This window comes from Arvicola amphibius, chromosome 11, assembly GCF_903992535.2.
Source record: "Arvicola amphibius chromosome 11, mArvAmp1.2, whole genome shotgun sequence".
Taxonomy (NCBI): domain Eukaryota; kingdom Metazoa; phylum Chordata; class Mammalia; order Rodentia; family Cricetidae; genus Arvicola; species Arvicola amphibius.
In genome coordinates this window covers 93742442-93759657 of record NC_052057.2, presented here as the reverse complement: position 1 = coordinate 93759657, position 17216 = coordinate 93742442, and the positions used below count along the sequence as shown (strand labels likewise).

At 43.8% G+C, this 17216-nt stretch overlaps 1 protein-coding gene across 1 annotated transcript in view; it reads left to right on the top strand.

The window, feature by feature from the left end:
• The window catches only part of Ddx58 (DExD/H-box helicase 58), a 38064-nt gene that overhangs the window by 8509 nt on the left and 12339 nt on the right, over positions 1 to 17216 (top strand). The window contains exons 2-12 of the mRNA XM_038348049.2: positions 100 to 234; positions 4223 to 4404; positions 5289 to 5433; positions 6545 to 6667; positions 8460 to 8567; positions 9269 to 9422; positions 10353 to 10611; positions 12312 to 12474; positions 14217 to 14321; positions 14600 to 14757; positions 15680 to 15815. Of these exons, the coding sequence (XP_038203977.1) occupies positions 100 to 234; positions 4223 to 4404; positions 5289 to 5433; positions 6545 to 6667; positions 8460 to 8567; positions 9269 to 9422; positions 10353 to 10611; positions 12312 to 12474; positions 14217 to 14321; positions 14600 to 14757; positions 15680 to 15815 (1668 nt within the window). The remainder of the gene's footprint in view (positions 1 to 99; positions 235 to 4222; positions 4405 to 5288; positions 5434 to 6544; positions 6668 to 8459; positions 8568 to 9268; positions 9423 to 10352; positions 10612 to 12311; positions 12475 to 14216; positions 14322 to 14599; positions 14758 to 15679; positions 15816 to 17216) is intronic.

Genomic DNA, 17216 nt, shown 5'->3' with positions numbered 1-17216 from the left:
GTTATGACTTCCAGCCCAGGTGGGAGGGGCTGGCCTGTTTCGCCTCCCAGTAAGGAGTGGTTCTGCAGGCTGCTCACCTGTTCTTGCTTCTGATTGCAGAGGAGGTCCAGTTCATCCAGGCTGAGAAAAACAACAAGGGCCCCATGGAAGCTGCCTCCCTGTTCCTCCAGTACCTGCTGCAGCTGCAGACGGAAGGCTGGTTCCGGGCCTTTTTGGATGCCCTGTACAATGCAGGTTGGTTCCTTCTTCTCACTCACAAACCAGACTTACTTTACTCTGCTGAGTTTGAATGCAATAAGGGAAAAGGGATTAATTTTGAGGCGTCTGTATGTAGTTTGTGCCTCATTGTTCAAGGACAAGTAAAGACCATTTTCAGGCAGATGATAGAATTATCTACCAGAAACATCCAAAGGAACCTACAGGATTGTTTTAACGGGGGAAGAGGCGTCCGTGTTACTAGAATACCCATGTCTTTTAAGAGGAGAACGAGCAAGTCAGTTTTATAGTGTTGACACAGAGGCCCATTACGCTCCAGTGCAGCTGTGTGAACGTGAATGACAATTCTGCTGAATTGTAGGCATGTGGTATTAAATTTTATATCATAAGCTGCCATAGCTATAAAGTTCCACCTGAGCCAAACTAAACACATTGTTAGGGAAGCAAACAAATGCCTTGTGACTACTCTGACAAAAGGGAAGGAGTTGATAAGTTAAACATCTACATTATGGGAATTTTAAAACATGTATATTGGACCATGAGGGGTGAAGCATGTCCGTTTGCACACATGATGTCAAGCACATAGCCAGGAAGAACACAAAGAGACAAATGAGGCTGCATAAAATCTGAAAATCTTTGTACATTAATGGTCACAGCTGCCAGAGTGGAAGATCAACCCGTAGAATGGGAGAAAATGTTTACAAACCATGCATTTGATGAGGGATTATTATCTATAATATATAGGATATATATTATATAATATAAGGAACTCCTGTAACTCAACAGAGGAAACCTGGTTAAAATAATAGACAAAGTGGATTGGCTGCTCAGGTGGGCTGGTAAGAGGGCTCAGCTCATGAAAGGGCTTGCTGCACAGGATTGGGTTCCCAGAACCCACGCGAAGAAGCTGGATTCAGCTGTGTGCATCTGAATTTCCAACATTCTTACATGAGATGGGGTAGAGACAGAAGGGTGGCCCAGAAGCTATTGGGCCAGCTAGCTTTGTATATGGCAGAAACAAAAAGAGAGACCCTGCCTTAACACAAGGTGGAAAGGGAGAACCAGCTCCTGCAGATAACTCCCCAGCCTCCATACATGCGCTGTGGCACTCCGGTGCCTCCGCCCTGTCCCACTCCTAATAAAAATAAAGGGTTTGACATTTCTCCAGACATACAACTAGCCATCACACATGTGAAAAGATGCTCAAAGTCAACTCATCCTCAATGAAATGGGAAGGAACTCTCCAGCGAGTTACTGCTGCACACCCATTACTCCTGTGAGGATGTGGGGAAACTCTAAGGTTTGTGCACTATTTGCAGACTCTAAAGTGCTATTGCTGCTGTGGAAAATAAAACAAACAAACAAACAAAAATCCCATTGCATTAAGACCCATTCCTGGAATTTTCCCCTAAAGAGTTAAAACAAAGCTTTGAAGAGCGAATTCTGCACTCGTGTTCATAGCTGCGCTTCCCACCACAGCTAAAATACGAGCCGTGCAAATAGCCTTCATCCCAAATAGCGTCCATCCGGGTGATAGCACTCCCCCAGGTAATGGTGAGGCCTTAGACTCAAACATATCTCAGCATCGCAGAATGAATAAACAGTTAAAAAACAAATAAAATGTAAGGAGAAAAACACATGGTACACGCCTACAGCAGAATCCTTTCTAGTTCTCCAGAGGAAGGGAAGCTCACTTATGCTACCACGTGGGTGAGCCTTGAGACGGTTTGCACCAGGTAAGTGAGCCACAGTGCTGTAAGTGTTCCACCCACGCCAGCCTCCGACTCGGAGCCATAGGAACAGAATGGTGTTTGCAGGAGGTGGAGCGAGGGACAAAGGCCTTGCTCATGGGCATAGACTTACAGTTTTCACACAAGGAAAACACCCTTGAGCTCATTTTGTCATAATCAGTTTACTCGACATTGCTGAACTTAATTAAAAGTGGTTAGGTGGTAAATTTTATAATTTTTTAACTACAATAAACCATGAATTATATATTTTAAATTTATTAGCCTCTACTAGTTTTCTGAACTTTCTAAATAATATATGTAAATAAGAACCTTTTAAACACATATAGAATAACTTTAGAGGTTATGAAAAATGTTGCAGAAGAGGTATGTGCACTCTGCTGAACACTTACGGCTTTCCAAAAATGAGTGGCATACAGTGGCTGTGCATCAGACATGTAGTGGCTGTGCGTTAGACATGTAGCTGTGCATCAGACATATAACTATGCGTCAGACATGTAACTGTGCATCAGACATGTAACTGTGTATCAGACATGTAACTGTGCATCAGACATGTAGCTGTGCATCAGACATGTAGCTGTGCATCAGACATGTAATGGCTGTGCATTAGACATGTAGCTGTGCATCAGACATGTAGCTGTCAATCAGACATGTAGCTGTACATCAGGCATGTAACTGTGCTTCAGACGTGTAACTATGTGTCAGACATATAACTATGCATCAGACATGTAGCTGTATGTCAGACATGTAGTGGCTGTGCCTCAGACATGTAGCTGTGCATCAGACATATAGCTGTGTGTCAGACATGTATCTGTGCGTCAGGCATGTAGTGGCCGTGCCTCAGCATGTAGCTGTGCGTCAGACATGTCATGAGTGCTGGTGTTTGCTGGATATGGCTTATGCACATTTCTTTTCTTCTCTTGCTAACGTTTCATGGCAGCCTGAAAAGACACTGCAGGGGCGATAGCATACTGAGATTGTCCTAACAGAATCCAGCGGATTCCTTTTCGTCATGGCGAAGCTTCTTTGTGTGTGGGAGCGGGGAGGTCAGTTGGGGAAGGTAGGGGATGAACACGTGCATATGTTTGTGTGTGTGTGTGTGTGTACACGTCTGAGGGCACTCTTGTGTAGACCAGAGGTTGACATTAAGTGTCTTCCTCAGGAGCTTTTCACCTTAGGTTTTGAACCTGGGTCTCTCATTGAACCCAGAGTTTAACCATTTTGGCTAGACTGGTTGGGATTATAGGGCCACGCTGCTCCACCTGGCTGTTGACATGAGAGAGCTGGGGATTGAACTCAGGTCCTCATGCTTGTGTGTGTGGTGAGCTCTTCACCTACTGGACCTTCTCCCCTGTCCTGGAGCTCTTTTGTTAGTTTCCTGGGTATGTAGGAATAAAACCCATTGTCTTCCCAGGCTACTGAATGAAGTAAATGTGGGTCTTAGAGGCAGGGAAGCCTGGGGGTTCTGTCCAGGCACCTTAGAGGGAGGAGACATTCTTGGGTTACTTTAATTGGAAGCCATTTCCCCCCTTGATTTGCCCATTGGCATAATCTTTTCTTGAAATGGTGTGGAAGGAAGGATCTTCAAGAGCAGGAAGTAAGATTCATATTTCTTTTTTTTTACTAGTTCCTACTAAGAAGGTAAACATGATGAATTTGACTAATTTAAAAAGTAAATCGGGGACTGAAAATGTGGTTCTGTGGCTCTGAGCATTTGCTGCTCTTGCAGAGGACCCAGGCTTGGTTCCCAGCCCTCACATGATGGCTCACAAACTTCTGTAACTCCAGTTCCAGGGATTTGGCACCCTCTTCTGCTCTCCGCAGGCAACAGACACACCCATGGTACACATAGACACACATAAAATAAATAAATAATATTTTTAAAAAGTAAATTGCAGGTTGTTGTTAACGTGCATGGGGGCATTTTGAAGATTTAATACTAAGGGCAAATATAAAGCTTCACATCTGTCCTTAGGACTTTACCCTGAAAGATAATGAATTTGGGAAGACCTGAACGAATTTTGGGTGCCAAAAATAAATGCTATTTCTCCGTGGAAAATCATGGATAGCTGTATTAGTTGACCTTCACCGCTGTGACTAAATGCCTGAGGGCATTTAAAAGACAAAAACCACGTGGGTCTGGCACCATGTATTTGAGGTCTCTTACCATTGATTCAAACAGAATTCCTATGATTTTGATGGTCAAAGAGTTTTATGTTGGGCTCATTTAAGATATCCCCACTTTTCTTTCTTTTCAGGTTACTGTGGACTTTATGAAGCCATCGAAAGTTGGGATTTCCAAAAACTTGAAAAGTTAGAGGAACACAGATTACTTTTACAGCGTTTACAGCCAGAATTTAAGACCAGAATCAACCCAACAGATATCCTTCCTGAATTGTCTGAATGCTTGATTAATCAGGAATGTGAGGAAATCAGACAGGTAAATTAATGCAAAAGACCAAATTTAGAGAAAAATGCTGAGACTCATGGAAATGGCTCCTGTTTTCTGTCTTATTTTAGGCCCTCAAAGGATAATTGATACCCATAAAAGACCTCAACTAGAAAATGTAATGACTAGAAAAGAATTTTTAATGTGAATGGGGTCATTTTTCTGCTAGGCTATTTGAAGTTTAGCCTGTTCTCAGTTAAAGTTGCCTTGCTACTCTTTCTCCCAATAGTGTTTTATGCACATGCAAATCACATTGAACAGTATAGCGAATGAAAAGAAAAAAGGTAGGCTCTTGGACATAGATACATTTATTATAAATGTGATCCTGGGCAATTCCTGTAGCTTCTCTAAGCATCTGTTTTTCCACGTCTAAAATAAGACAAATGTACTTTAACTACATGCTGGTAGGGTTAAATGAGGTATTGCACATACATTGCTTATGTCAGCTTGATGCATAATAACATATACACAGTACATTTTAGTTATCATTAGACATAAGAGTCATAGAATACCTACTCTGTAAAATATTTATTGTTGTGCGGTTGGAGCCTTTCAAATAGCTCTGTATGCTGATACCCTTTGTGTGAATGGTTGTCATACAGGTTAGCTTTTTTGCCCTGGGATTGCTGGTGGTAATGGATGTCAGGATTCAGAAGATGAGAACATTTGGCTTGATCTATTGATATCACATATAAAGGACAAAGGTGAAGGAAAGAATATCTTAGAAGCTAGTACTGGGTGGGGCAAAATGATGTGAACCAAGGCCTACTGAACCATCCTTCACGGTGATTTTGGTCAAATGCTACCTGAGTAGATACTTCTTCAGCGAAGACAGAGCTAACTGATCCATGGTGTGCTGCATTTGTCTCGCTCAGATCTGTTTCACCAAAGGGATGATGGCAGGTGCGGAGAAGATGGTTGAATGTCTTCTCAGATCGGATAAGGAGAACTGGCCCAAGGTTTTGAAATTTGCTTTGGAGAAAGAAAACAACACGTTCAGTGAACTGTGGATTGTTGAAGGTAGGGTGCTCCAGGAAAGAGCCTTGGACCATACTGTGCCCCTCACCATCCTCCTAGGACTTGCCACATTCTACCAGAATTTACTCTTCATGAAAGACGCTCTCTTCAGATACCAAAGGCTGCATCCTTAGGGAATGAGCATTGGGAGGCTGAGTTCTGGGAGGGAATTAGCCTGCTAGCCGAAAGATTCTGAGGAAGGAAAAATAAGGGTTCCCAGCACAAATTTATCAGAGAAATAACTTGAAAATTCCAGACCTAATGGTTCAAATTGCAAGACTTATCTCCCTACCAGAGTAGAAGCTGAATATTAAGGACGATAGATAGTCATTCGTTCTTTCGCCTGGAAGCCATTTGGAACCAAGAGAGCAGGAGTGGATGAAGAATTTGCTGTGATTAAGGCAGTATTATGTGGCTTCTGTAAACTCACTCTTGCTTTGAATCTGAGTTTGATAAATACCCGAGTTTCTAGTTTTAGTGTTCACCTAGTTTTATTTACAGCATAAATTCTTGTAGGAACTGTCTGTTTCTTTGGTGATGGATCAGCCAGAGACGAAAGCCATGAGTGTCTCCTTCGTGTGCTCAGGAATGAATCTCTTGCAAGGATTCCTGACACAAACTGCTGAGTGGGGAGGGCTTCACCATGCCTACTGCTCGTAAGTGGCACAGTCCACACTTGGAGTCACGTGGTTCTAAAGGACACTGGCATTCAAACACCAAACTGAGCTGCAAACTCGAGACGATTCTTCCTGTTGCTTTAAGAAATGAAAGGGGCCTGTGAGATGGCTCAGCAGAGAGAAGCTCCCTCCTGTCACTGAGCCTGAAGACCCAAGTTTAGCTTCTAGGACCTACAGGACAGAGAGGACTAATTCCCAAAAGTTATCCTCTGCCTTCCACATACGCTCTGTGCCCCGAGGGACACACACAATTAATTCATTAATAAACTAAAGAATTAAAAATAAATAAATAAATAGTTAAGGAAGTGAAAGGGCATGGTTGTAAAAGCTCAATGGAAATTTGGGTTTTTAGTGTTAGGACTTTTCGGAGCTTTCACAACCAAAACCATCGTTCGATTACATTAAGATTCTAAGCTTTTTTTTTCAATCTCACAAAGGTTTCAAAAGGGTCGAAAGTAAAGCTGTTGAAGATGATGAAATGGAGATGTCCAGCATACAGATTTTCATACAAGAGGAGCCAGAATGCCAGGTTCTCAGTCAGAATCCCTGCGCTCCTTCAGGTACCCGGGCATCCTTTGTTCTCAGACTCCCTGCCCAGCTTCCGGTTCCGGGCATCGTTTGTTCTCAGACTCCTTGCCCACCTTCCGGTACCGGGCATCGTTTGTTCTCAGACTCCCTGCCCAGCTTCCAGTTCCGGGCATCGTTTGTTCTCAGACTCCCTGCCCAGCTTCCAGTTCCGGGCATCGTTTGTTCTCAGACTCCTTGCCCACCTTCCGGTACCGGGCATCATTTGTTCTCAGAATCCCTGCCCACCTTCCGGTACCGGGCATCGTTTGTTCTCAGAATCCCTGCCCACCTTCAGGTACCAGGCATCCTTTGTTCTTTTCCATAATGGGCTTTCTGCAGCATATGATGCCTTTTAAAAATCCTTTCATTTATTTATTTTTTTAAAGGATGATTAGGAAAGGAAAGGGAATTTGTGTGGCAATAGTGATTTCATAATCAGAACCACTGTCCTGTCTTTTGCGGCCCCTGCTGATCTTATCTGCCTTCTACCCCTGAGAGTGTATGTCCAGTATGTGTCCTCTGATGACTATGGTGATCCCAGAACTTCAGTGTCTGTGACATCCCAAAGCAGCCTTGTGCTCTACAACAATACCTCTGTTTATGAGCCATTTGCTCAGTGTCCTGCCCGGATCTCAGGGCTGTCACACATGTGGATGAGCAGGATGTATGCTCTCTGTTTGCCGGCATCTGTGTGGAGGGCTCAGATCAACTCATTCTCATACACATGGTGCCAGTTGCCTATGGCTGGATAAGGCCTCTAGTGCTCCTTGAAATATGTGCTCATCATAAAGAGACCAGAAGGTTGTAAGACATACCAAAGCATATTTATAACAAAATGTATCAGGAAGGCAATAAGATGAATAATGAATAGTATTTAAAGAACATTATCATTTTTTAGAACAATATAAAAAAGATACCGTACAAATGAAGTCAGCAACTGAATGAAACAAGGCTTCTGTCGTGCCAGAGTGATACAGTATGGGTGGTTTTAAATGTTTCAGACATACAATGATCCATACGTGTCTTAAAAGCAACGCTGATTTCCTCAACCTTCTAAAAAGTCTCGTTTACTTTTCTTTTTATCCCCCTCTTGAGACAGACTCTGTGAAATTTCTCTGTGAAATAGTCCTGCTGTCCTGGAACTCATGTAAGTCCAGGCCGGCTTTGAACTCACAGAGATCCACCTGCCTCTGCCTCCTGGTGCTGGGATTAAAGGTGTGAGCTATCACTGCCTGACGAAAGTCTCTTTCTTTACAGTGGGAAGGTTAGACACATGAGGCAGTTTCAGGCTGTTCTGTCTCTTGACATTTTGTACGCTGACCTGTTCCTGAGATAAAGCCTCAGATCATTAAACCTCCCGGTTGTGCTGATCCATCTGGGATCTGGAGGAACATACAGCATGGTTTCTCCTTGCTAACATTGCTTTGAGAACCTGATGCCAACAGCCTGGTTCTTCTCAGCTGTCTTGGGGGGGGGGGGTCTGTTGTTTCTTTGTTCTGAGTAGCTTTGCTTTGAATTAGACCATTCTTGCTTCTTTTTGTCTTAATTAAGTTTCCGTGCTTTAGAAAGAATCTACTTTGGCCTTTCCTATTTCCTTGTTATTGCTGCTTTATCATTGAGAGACAGGTATATGTGTCAAACCAACGGGGGAAGTGGGACAGTTATTAAGAGGCTGGATTCCAAACCTCCTAAATGGGGCCCTTGTTGCAAGAGTCCAAACTCAGGTCCACTGAACGACAGATAGAACACTGGCTGCTTGCTAACTTTGTTCCTTCTATATTGTAGAGGCATCGTCTAATAATTTTAATGGCCCGTTGAAACCCAGAAGTTACCAACTGGAGCTTGCTCTGCCTGCTGAGAAAGGGAAAAATACAATAATATGTGCTCCTACTGGTGAGTCGGTTGTGGTAACTTATGCAGTTTTCTCTTTGTTTTTTCTTCTATTTTTGGGGTGCTGTGATAAAATGAAGAAGTTCAAGTTTTTCTCCCGTCGCATTTGCCATTGTGAAAGCTGACCCATCAACACAATGTATTTTTTTTTTTTAAAGAACATGGACAAAGCAAGAGAAATGCCTTCTTAGTTTACTTCCGGTTCTTGCTGTTTGAGTTCAAGTTACCTAGGAAGTAGCTTGATAGTTTTTAGCCATCATTTAAACTGTTGCTGTCCCTGCAGATAGCTGATTGTTGGCGGAAGCTGCTTGTTCGTTCCCTGCTGCCTAGACCACGAAATAATCACACAGAAACTATATTATTTAAACCACGGTTTGGCTGATCACTTAAACGTTTTGCCAGCTGGCTCTTACCCATTTCTATTAATCTGTGTATCGCCATAGACATGGCTTCTCGCAACTCCACTTTCTTTCTCCCAGCATTCAGTTTAGTGTCCTCCCACCCCCAGCTCTACTTTGTACGATCACAGGCCAAGGCAGCTTCTTTACTCATTAACCAATAAGAGCAACACATATACAGAAGGGCTTCCCACACCAGCTGATGAGTTTGTCTGTCCCAATGGTGATGGAGAAGTGGAAAGTAAGGACATCCTAGAGAAGCGTCTGACACTGGCTCTCTGTTTCCGTTTCCTTCCATACTGAAAGGTTGTGGGAAAACCTTTGTGTCGCTTCTTATATGTGAGCATCATCTGAAAACATTGCCACATGGACGAAAAGGGAAAGTCGTCTTTTTTGCTAATCAAATTCCTGTGTATGAACAACAGGCAACTGTGTTCTCACGCTATTTTGAAAGACTTGGGTATGTATTACAATCAGTTTAACTGCTTTTTTTCTTTTTTTTTAATTCTAGCTTCATGCAATGAATATACTTTTTTTTCGCTTGAGTTTTTTCTTTTTTGTTTGTTTGCTTCTTTTGCTCTTTTCTTAGACAGGGTTTCATATAGCCAGACCTGTCCAACTCACTGTGTAGCTGAGGTTGACCTAGAAGATATGATCTTCTTGCGTCTACCTTCTGAGTGCTGGGGTCACAGTGTCATGGTGTACACTGACATGCCTAGTTGTTCTGTGTTGTTTCTTAAATAATTTATATATTTTATTTTACGTGGATTAGTGTTTTGCCTGCCTTTATGTCTGTGTGAGAGTGTTGGATACCCTGGAACTGGAGTTACAGACAGTTGTTAGTTGTCATGTGGGTGCTGTAAATTGAACCCAGGTCCTCTGGGAAGAGTGGCCAGTGCTTTTAGTCACTGAGCCATCTCTCCAGCCCCTGTTCTGTGTTTTTTAAAAAAGATATGATTCGGAGAAAATTACCATAGACTTAGGTTTAGAGGTAACTCCTTTGTGGAATAATATTTTTCGTTCAGCTCCACCAGAGCTAAGTGCTCATGGGTTGCTCTGCAGAGTGAATGACTTTGAGGCTGAGGTTAATATTTAGGTGATAACACCTGTCATTCTTAATGATTTTATACTTCGTTTGACATTACTTTTTGAAGAATTTTTCATCTCCTAATGACTTGAAAGAATAAGTATATTGTGGTCAGTTATAACCAACTTGCATTTCCTGATTGCTGGCTTTTTGTCAGGTTTGAGTGTTATCTTAAACTACTCCCCGGTTGTATTCTTTTGGGCTTAGGGGGAGCTTCATTAATGGTTGCTCTGATCTGGTATCTCACCTTTGTTTCCTTGTTCACATCGCAGTTGGTAATAAGGGATTTCTGTCATTTCCCAGGTACAGCGTAGCGGGTGTTTCTGGGGCAACAACTGATAATGTCTCCGTGCAGGACATTATTGAGAACAAAGACATCATCATCCTCACGCCCCAGATTCTTGTGAACAGTCTCAACGATGGAACCATCCCCTCGCTGTCTGTCTTCACCCTGATGATCTTCGACGAATGCCATAACACCAGTAAACACCACCCGTACAATCAGATCATGTTCCGATACCTAGATCACAAACTCGGAGGGTCGCCAGGCCCACTGCCTCAGGTAGTTCCAGTCAAGTGACGTCTCAGAGCAGCCCTAGTCATCCAGATTCCACTTAGTTACTCTTGTAGCCACATTTGAGGTCATCCTCCTCACGTTCTAGATCTGTCAGTTAGCAACGCATTGTTTAGTTTTGGTTCATTCATTTGACAAACAGTTGTCCTTGGTATCCAGGGTGGAAAGCCTTTACAGAAACCAAAATCAAGGCTGCTTAAGTCTCTTGTCTGAGATGACATTGCATTTATATATAATCTACATGCTTTCCTCCTGCATACTTTAAATCATCTCTAGATTACTAATGTTTACGGTATAATGTAAATTTTATATCAATAGTTCTTGTATTGCTTAGGGAATGAAGGTAGGAAAATTTATACGTGTTTAGTACTTGGGAAGTTAAAAAGTATTTTTGATCCATGGTTGTGTGAATTCGCAGATGTCTAACATCTGGATTTGAGGGCCAACTGTGTGAATCATGGGCTTCCATGTACCTTGGGCATTGTTTTAGGCCCTGGGGACACTGCTACAGAAGATAAAGTGCTGGCTCTCATACAGTTAAGTTTGCACGGGGAGCCAGCTACATAGGAGTTATGTCACAGCTCACCACGAGGTTTGCTGCTGAGACGGGGAAAGGGTGTAGTCATGACGCAAATAAAAGCAAGGCAAGACCTAATAGAGAAGTGGGGAGCTAAGAGGAGTTTTCCAGGGAGATGGCTTCATGAATTTCAGTACAAGGGTTCTGTGTCCAGAGGCACCGAGGTATGAAAGAGCCCAGCATGCTCCACAATCCTAGAACCCTACCATGTCACTTGAGTGTGACGCAGAACGGGAAAGGGGGACAACTGGTAAAGCTGATGGTTATGACAGATGCCCCTGGAGACATCTGGAGGGCAGAGCAACAGTGGGCGGGTCTATGGCTTAACCCAGGAAACGAGCAGCACCCCGTCCCACGTCACATGACAACAATCACTCCAGAGGGGTATTATTAGACGGGACAGGAAGGAAGGGAGGCTTGTGTATAAATTCTCCTTCTTCTCCATCAGAGGAGAGGCAGGTGCTTTCCTAAAAATCATCAGCGTAGAAATGGGAGAGGGAGTTGGAGAGGATAGGAAGATCTGAAACCGTGGATGAGAACCGAGATGGGCACAATAAAGAGTCATGGTATAATATCAGGGGCCCCGAACAAGGCTGTAAACCATGCGTTGTATGCAGTCCTTTCGCTCCAGTAATTGCCCATTTCGGAAGTGCAGGTTGAAGGACATTTAGTGTGGTACCCACAGCTTGTTCTTTTCAAGTAACGTTGGTGGTAAACAGATGCCTGACTGGTGAGTCAATCATTCAGTAATGTCGAGCTGTGGCTGAAGGACGCCGTCCCACTGGATCTACACAGCGCTTGTTTTCAGTGGCCGCTTCCCCTTCACTGAATGTTGAAGGCTCTTGTCAAAGCACACAAGATGAACGGGCCATGTGTGTGACTGGAACGGACACGCCTTTCCTTTTCATTCACATCTTGATGTTCTCCTCCTCAGTAGGAGACACGGGGAGAAAGGAAAGAGTAGCCCTGCCCGGAGAAGGCTTCCTCTCCGCTCTTACTCTCTCGTTAGTATCTGGATGATAAGATTTGATTAGTGCTTCACTTCGGGGCCCTTCTGCTCACAACATCCTGGAGAATGTCCGAGAGCCACTGATGGGGATTCTCCTTACAGGTCATCGGACTGACTGCCTCAGTGGGTGTTGGAGACGCCAAAACTGTAGAGGAAGCCATGCTGCATATCTGCAAACTCTGCGCCGCCCTTGACACGTCTGTGATCGCCACGGTCAGAGACAACGTGGAGGAACTGGAGCAGGTTGTTTATAAACCCCAGAAATGTAAGTGGGGCTCAGAACACACCCCTTGGGAATCTGTGACTCTGCTCCTCCTCCTTCAGAGACAGAGGATGAACTCTGATGTTGTATTTGTTTGGCAGAGGCATTTTAACCCCACACTTTAGGAATAGGCGTGTTTCCTCTCTTTCTCCCTAATCGGCCCCTCCTCCTGAGTCTCAAAAGTAGCCTGAAAGGGACAAGCATCCCTGCTCTTTGTCTCCAAAACCCTAACACAAGCACCAGCAAGAGAGTGAAGGGGGTAGTGAGAAAATTTAAATGTGTTGATAGTCAGCAGCTGGGTCAGGCCTCTGTGCTCCATGCCCTAGCTAGATACTACGGGGTCATCTTGTTCCTGTATGTATCTGATAACTGTAGTTGAAATGATCTAAATCATAATAGCTCTCACCAAAAGGCCAGAACAGGTTTTAAAAAATGAGAGTCACTCGCAGGATTACTAGTGATTAACTAGCCATGTAAGCAGGGAGGGATAGCAGTCACACATGGCTTCATGTTAGCCTGTAGTGGAATGGGAGGGCCCAGCTCTGTTTATTTCTGAGTGTCCCCCATGGACACTGTGAAGAAGGTGCCTCCCACCCCACCCATGTTTGAGCCCTTTGTGTAGCATGAATAATAAAACCCAGAGACAGATACTGGGTTTCAACCTGATGATCAGAAAAGCAAAGCAGTCAAGCCACTAGAGAGGTCTTTCCGCTAAGATGTCCTTAGAAAGAGAGCGAGTTCCCATGTCATCCCACTTTTCTACTCCTCTCTAGTGCTGGGGTTAAAGGTGTGCACCACCACCACCTGGATCTGTTTCTGCACTGATCCTGTGTAGCCCAGGGTGGCCTTGAACTCACAGAGATCCACCTGCCTCTGTCTCCCAAATCCTGGGATTAAAGATGTGTGCCGCCCCTGCCTGGCCTCTAGCGGCTTAGTTTTATCTTTTGGTCTTTAGGCAAGCTTTATTCCTAAAGCATAAATAATCACTCTGCCTTTGAACTTCATCTGCTTCCAAGTCTTGCAAAGACTGTGTTGCTTTCCCTGACTCTGCAAACTCTCCATGTGTTATCCTGAGCCTGTGTCCCAGCTGTGCCCTCTGCATGGCTGCTCCTGTTCCTGCCTTTCTCCTTCCCGTGTTATTTTTACAGCAGCCTCCCCAGGGAGACTGACTTGCCTTCTCCTTGCTCCCTAATGCCTTGCCTGTGCCTGTACTGCAGGACTCGGTTGGCTGAGTTTCGGAGCACGCCTTTCTTCCCTCCAAGAACCAGCCTTCCGTGTAGCATTCGGTAGTTCTTGCCAGTCCTCTATTGCCAGAGCATGGCATGTGACAGGTGATTCTTTTTCTGCCGGAAGTACACAAAATGAATAGTAAGACCAATGAGAACACTCTCGGGAGGGGGCAGAAGGTGTGGAGAAAGAGAATAGGAAAGCCAGGGATGGAGTGTGGTGTGGCGCTTTCAGAACCCCACAGAACCCCAAGGGCAGCCAGACCGTCAGAGTAGAGGCTCCAGGAAAGCTAGGCTGAGAGGCTGGGTTACACAGAGGCAGGAGAGACGTTAGGCTGGCGCACAAAGCAACGTGAGGCTGTTTCAAGACTTTTGAGCATTTGCTGTGATTTGGGCCACTTCTTAGTGAATGTGGAGCCTGTGCCTTTCCAGAGAATGTCACAAGGGCAGAGAAGGGTTTGGAAATGGCAGCATTTGACCCGTGCTTCTTTCAAACAAGTCGTGTTCCTTTGACTCTAGTCTTCAGGAAGGTGGAATCGCGGACTACCAACACATTTAAATCCATCATATCTCAGCTGATGAAGAAGACAGAGGAACTGGCAAAGAATGTCTCTGAGGAACTCGGTAAGTCTGTGCTAACTCAAGGGGAGATGCTCAGTCTTTCTGAACCCAATTCCTCTTCTTAAAATGAACTATTGACCTCTTGAAATAAGAAAGAAAATTAAATGCAATTATAAATGTAAAGCGCTCTGATTTGGGGCCACTTAGTAAATAATCATTTTACTAAATCTCAGTCTTCAAGATAAATATCCTATTTATAATGGATAAGAAAGAAAATTATAAGATGAGGCATGTTAGCACCAGTGCTTAAAAACCATTTGCTTGTTTGTTTTGCCCTCTAGGAAAATTATTTCAGATTCAAAACAGAGAATTTGGCACGCAGAGATACGAACAGTGGATCGTTGCAGTTCACAAAGCATGCATGGTGTTTCAGATGCCGGACAAAGAGAAGGAGAGCAGCATTTGCAGGGCGCTCTTTCTGTACACGTCCCATTTGCGGGTAGGTTGCTGCTGTGAATGACAAGCTTCGATCCCTGCCCCTTCTGGGACCTGCCCTGTGGCAGCTGAGAGAACATTAGCTTCTCATCCTAGCCGAATTAAAAACTCTCCAGGAAGTCGTCCCCAACCTCATTTGTCTTCTGAAACTTAATAGCAAGTCTACAAGACTGGAAGAGAGGCTCAGAGTCTGTGTCAGACCTCCAGCTTTGCCTTATTTATGTAGTTGGAGAACACTGGGTGATGCTAAAACCCTACTGCTCTAGATTTGTGATTGGTAACCGCCATCTCCTAGTTCAAAACGTGGCTCCTGTTGCCACATCCTGAAGCCTGTGTGGTCTTAGTTTGTTAAAGTCACATACTTAGAACACTCGGGGCTCTGGTTAACACAGAAGAAGGGACTAGCAGTACAACCGCCACTCTGTTGTTAACATGGTGGGAAATATTTAGAGACTTGGGCCATAGCAGGTGTTCGCGGAATTTTCAGGCTTAATGGACTTTCAGAGTTGGTGGTAAGGGCCTTCATTCTGAAAGGCCCATGGGGACTTAGCTATGACTTTGGAATTTAAGGGGAATGTCAGCACCACGATGCAGGAGGATGTCAAACCTGACTTGCTTTTATTATTGTTTCTTATGAGCCATTGCTATTCCTCTCCTGAAGGTGGAATTTTACAATATGAAGTGAATCTACTTAATTAATATTTCTAGCTAACTGGAACAAAAAAGGAAACCAGCTTTTGGTTCAGAGTTTTTTTTTTTTTTAATCATAGACCCACTAGGGGCTATTCACCTCTTAAATCTCAGCTGTGCAATATGAGAAAGATTTTCTTGAAACTGGTTTTGATCTCAGTACAGCCAGTTGGACTTCAGTGTAGTGGACGTGAGGAGTTGGAAGTGTACTGAGACTTACCTTTCGTTTGAAACAGAAATACAACGATGCTCTCATCATCAGTGAGGATGCCCAGATGAAAGATGCTCTTAATTACCTCAAAGCCTTCTTCCGCGATGTCAAAGAAGCAGCATTTGATGAGACTGAGCAAGATCTTACACGGAGGTTTGAAGGTGAGGGTGACTCAGACGTCGTCACTGGAGGCTGGCGGCTTGATTGGCAGCGTGCATGTTATACTTAGCGTCTATTTATTTGCTGATGTGGTTGTGCTGGGTTTAAGATGGGACATGATAGTGGCTGTGTTGGAGCATGACCTTAGCATGTTTGAAACCCCAGCACTACAAACAAAAGAAAGGGGTGGGGGTGGGGGGCACAGGAAGGTTTGGCTTCAGAAAAATCTAATACCCGTAGGCACATCTGTTTCTTCTCCACCTTTAATTTGGGAAAAGGAAAAACAGTGGGGTTTGAAAAGGCTGCTTCCCACAGTTAATAAGTAGTGGTATTCTGTCTAGCTCAGTAATTTAAAAATGTTTAATGACACCAACATGTGTTCTAATGATGTTAAGAAAACTATGCTTTATGGATATTTCTTTGTTTTGTTTTTTGGAAGCAGGGTTTCTCTGTGTAGCCCTGGCTGTCCTAGAACTCACTCTGTAGACCAGGCTGGCCTCGAACTCAAAGAGATCTGTCTGTCTCTATCTCCCAAGTGCTGGGATTAAAGGTATGAACCACTACACCTGGCTTATGGATACTTCTAATAATGAGAAAAATGTCCCTACTGCCCTTATATTATACTCCAAACATGGGAACATAGTAAATGGAACATTTACTATCTAGTAGCAATCACTACTAATAACTGTTCTGTCTATACTAAATTATTTGCTATACATATGTATTGCCAGTGATGTGCTGTGTTGATAAACATACAGTCAGTTATATGGGGGAAAATGTATACATGACTGTTTAAGTTTTACTGATATGGGGGATAATGTCGCACAGAACTTACAAATGACAAACACGAAATTCTTCATTGTAAAGAAGAATTAGCCATGTGTGGCCCACGGAATGCTTTTGGTGGTCTTGGCAGGACCCTTGTATCCATAGCCAACCACAGATTGCAATCCCCAGATAGATGTAGTTCTGATATGGATGCCAGGTCTGTTTTCTATTAACGCTAGGAGTAAGACCTAGTGAAATAACAGAGACGTGCTGGAGTCCCGCTGACTTCTCAGTGCAGTGAGCGGCTTTTCTTCTGAACTAGGTAACAGCTGTCAAACACAGGGAGTCCGTTGCTGCCTTTTGACTTGACTCATAAGTAGCAGCTAAATTTCACCTGCATTATAGACTTAGCGTTTTACAAAGTCTGGACTGCCCACGAAGGATGAAGCAAGTGTTATCTTCATTTCCATGTGTAAGGGCTTCTACTATGCTCAGTTTTCCCACCACCAATGTCTCATAGAACTTGTGTAAAACTGAACAGTAACACACGCTAACATTCCCACCACACACACACCCCCCAGATACATACACACACAATAACTCAAGCGCTAACTCATAGTGTGATAGAATGAATT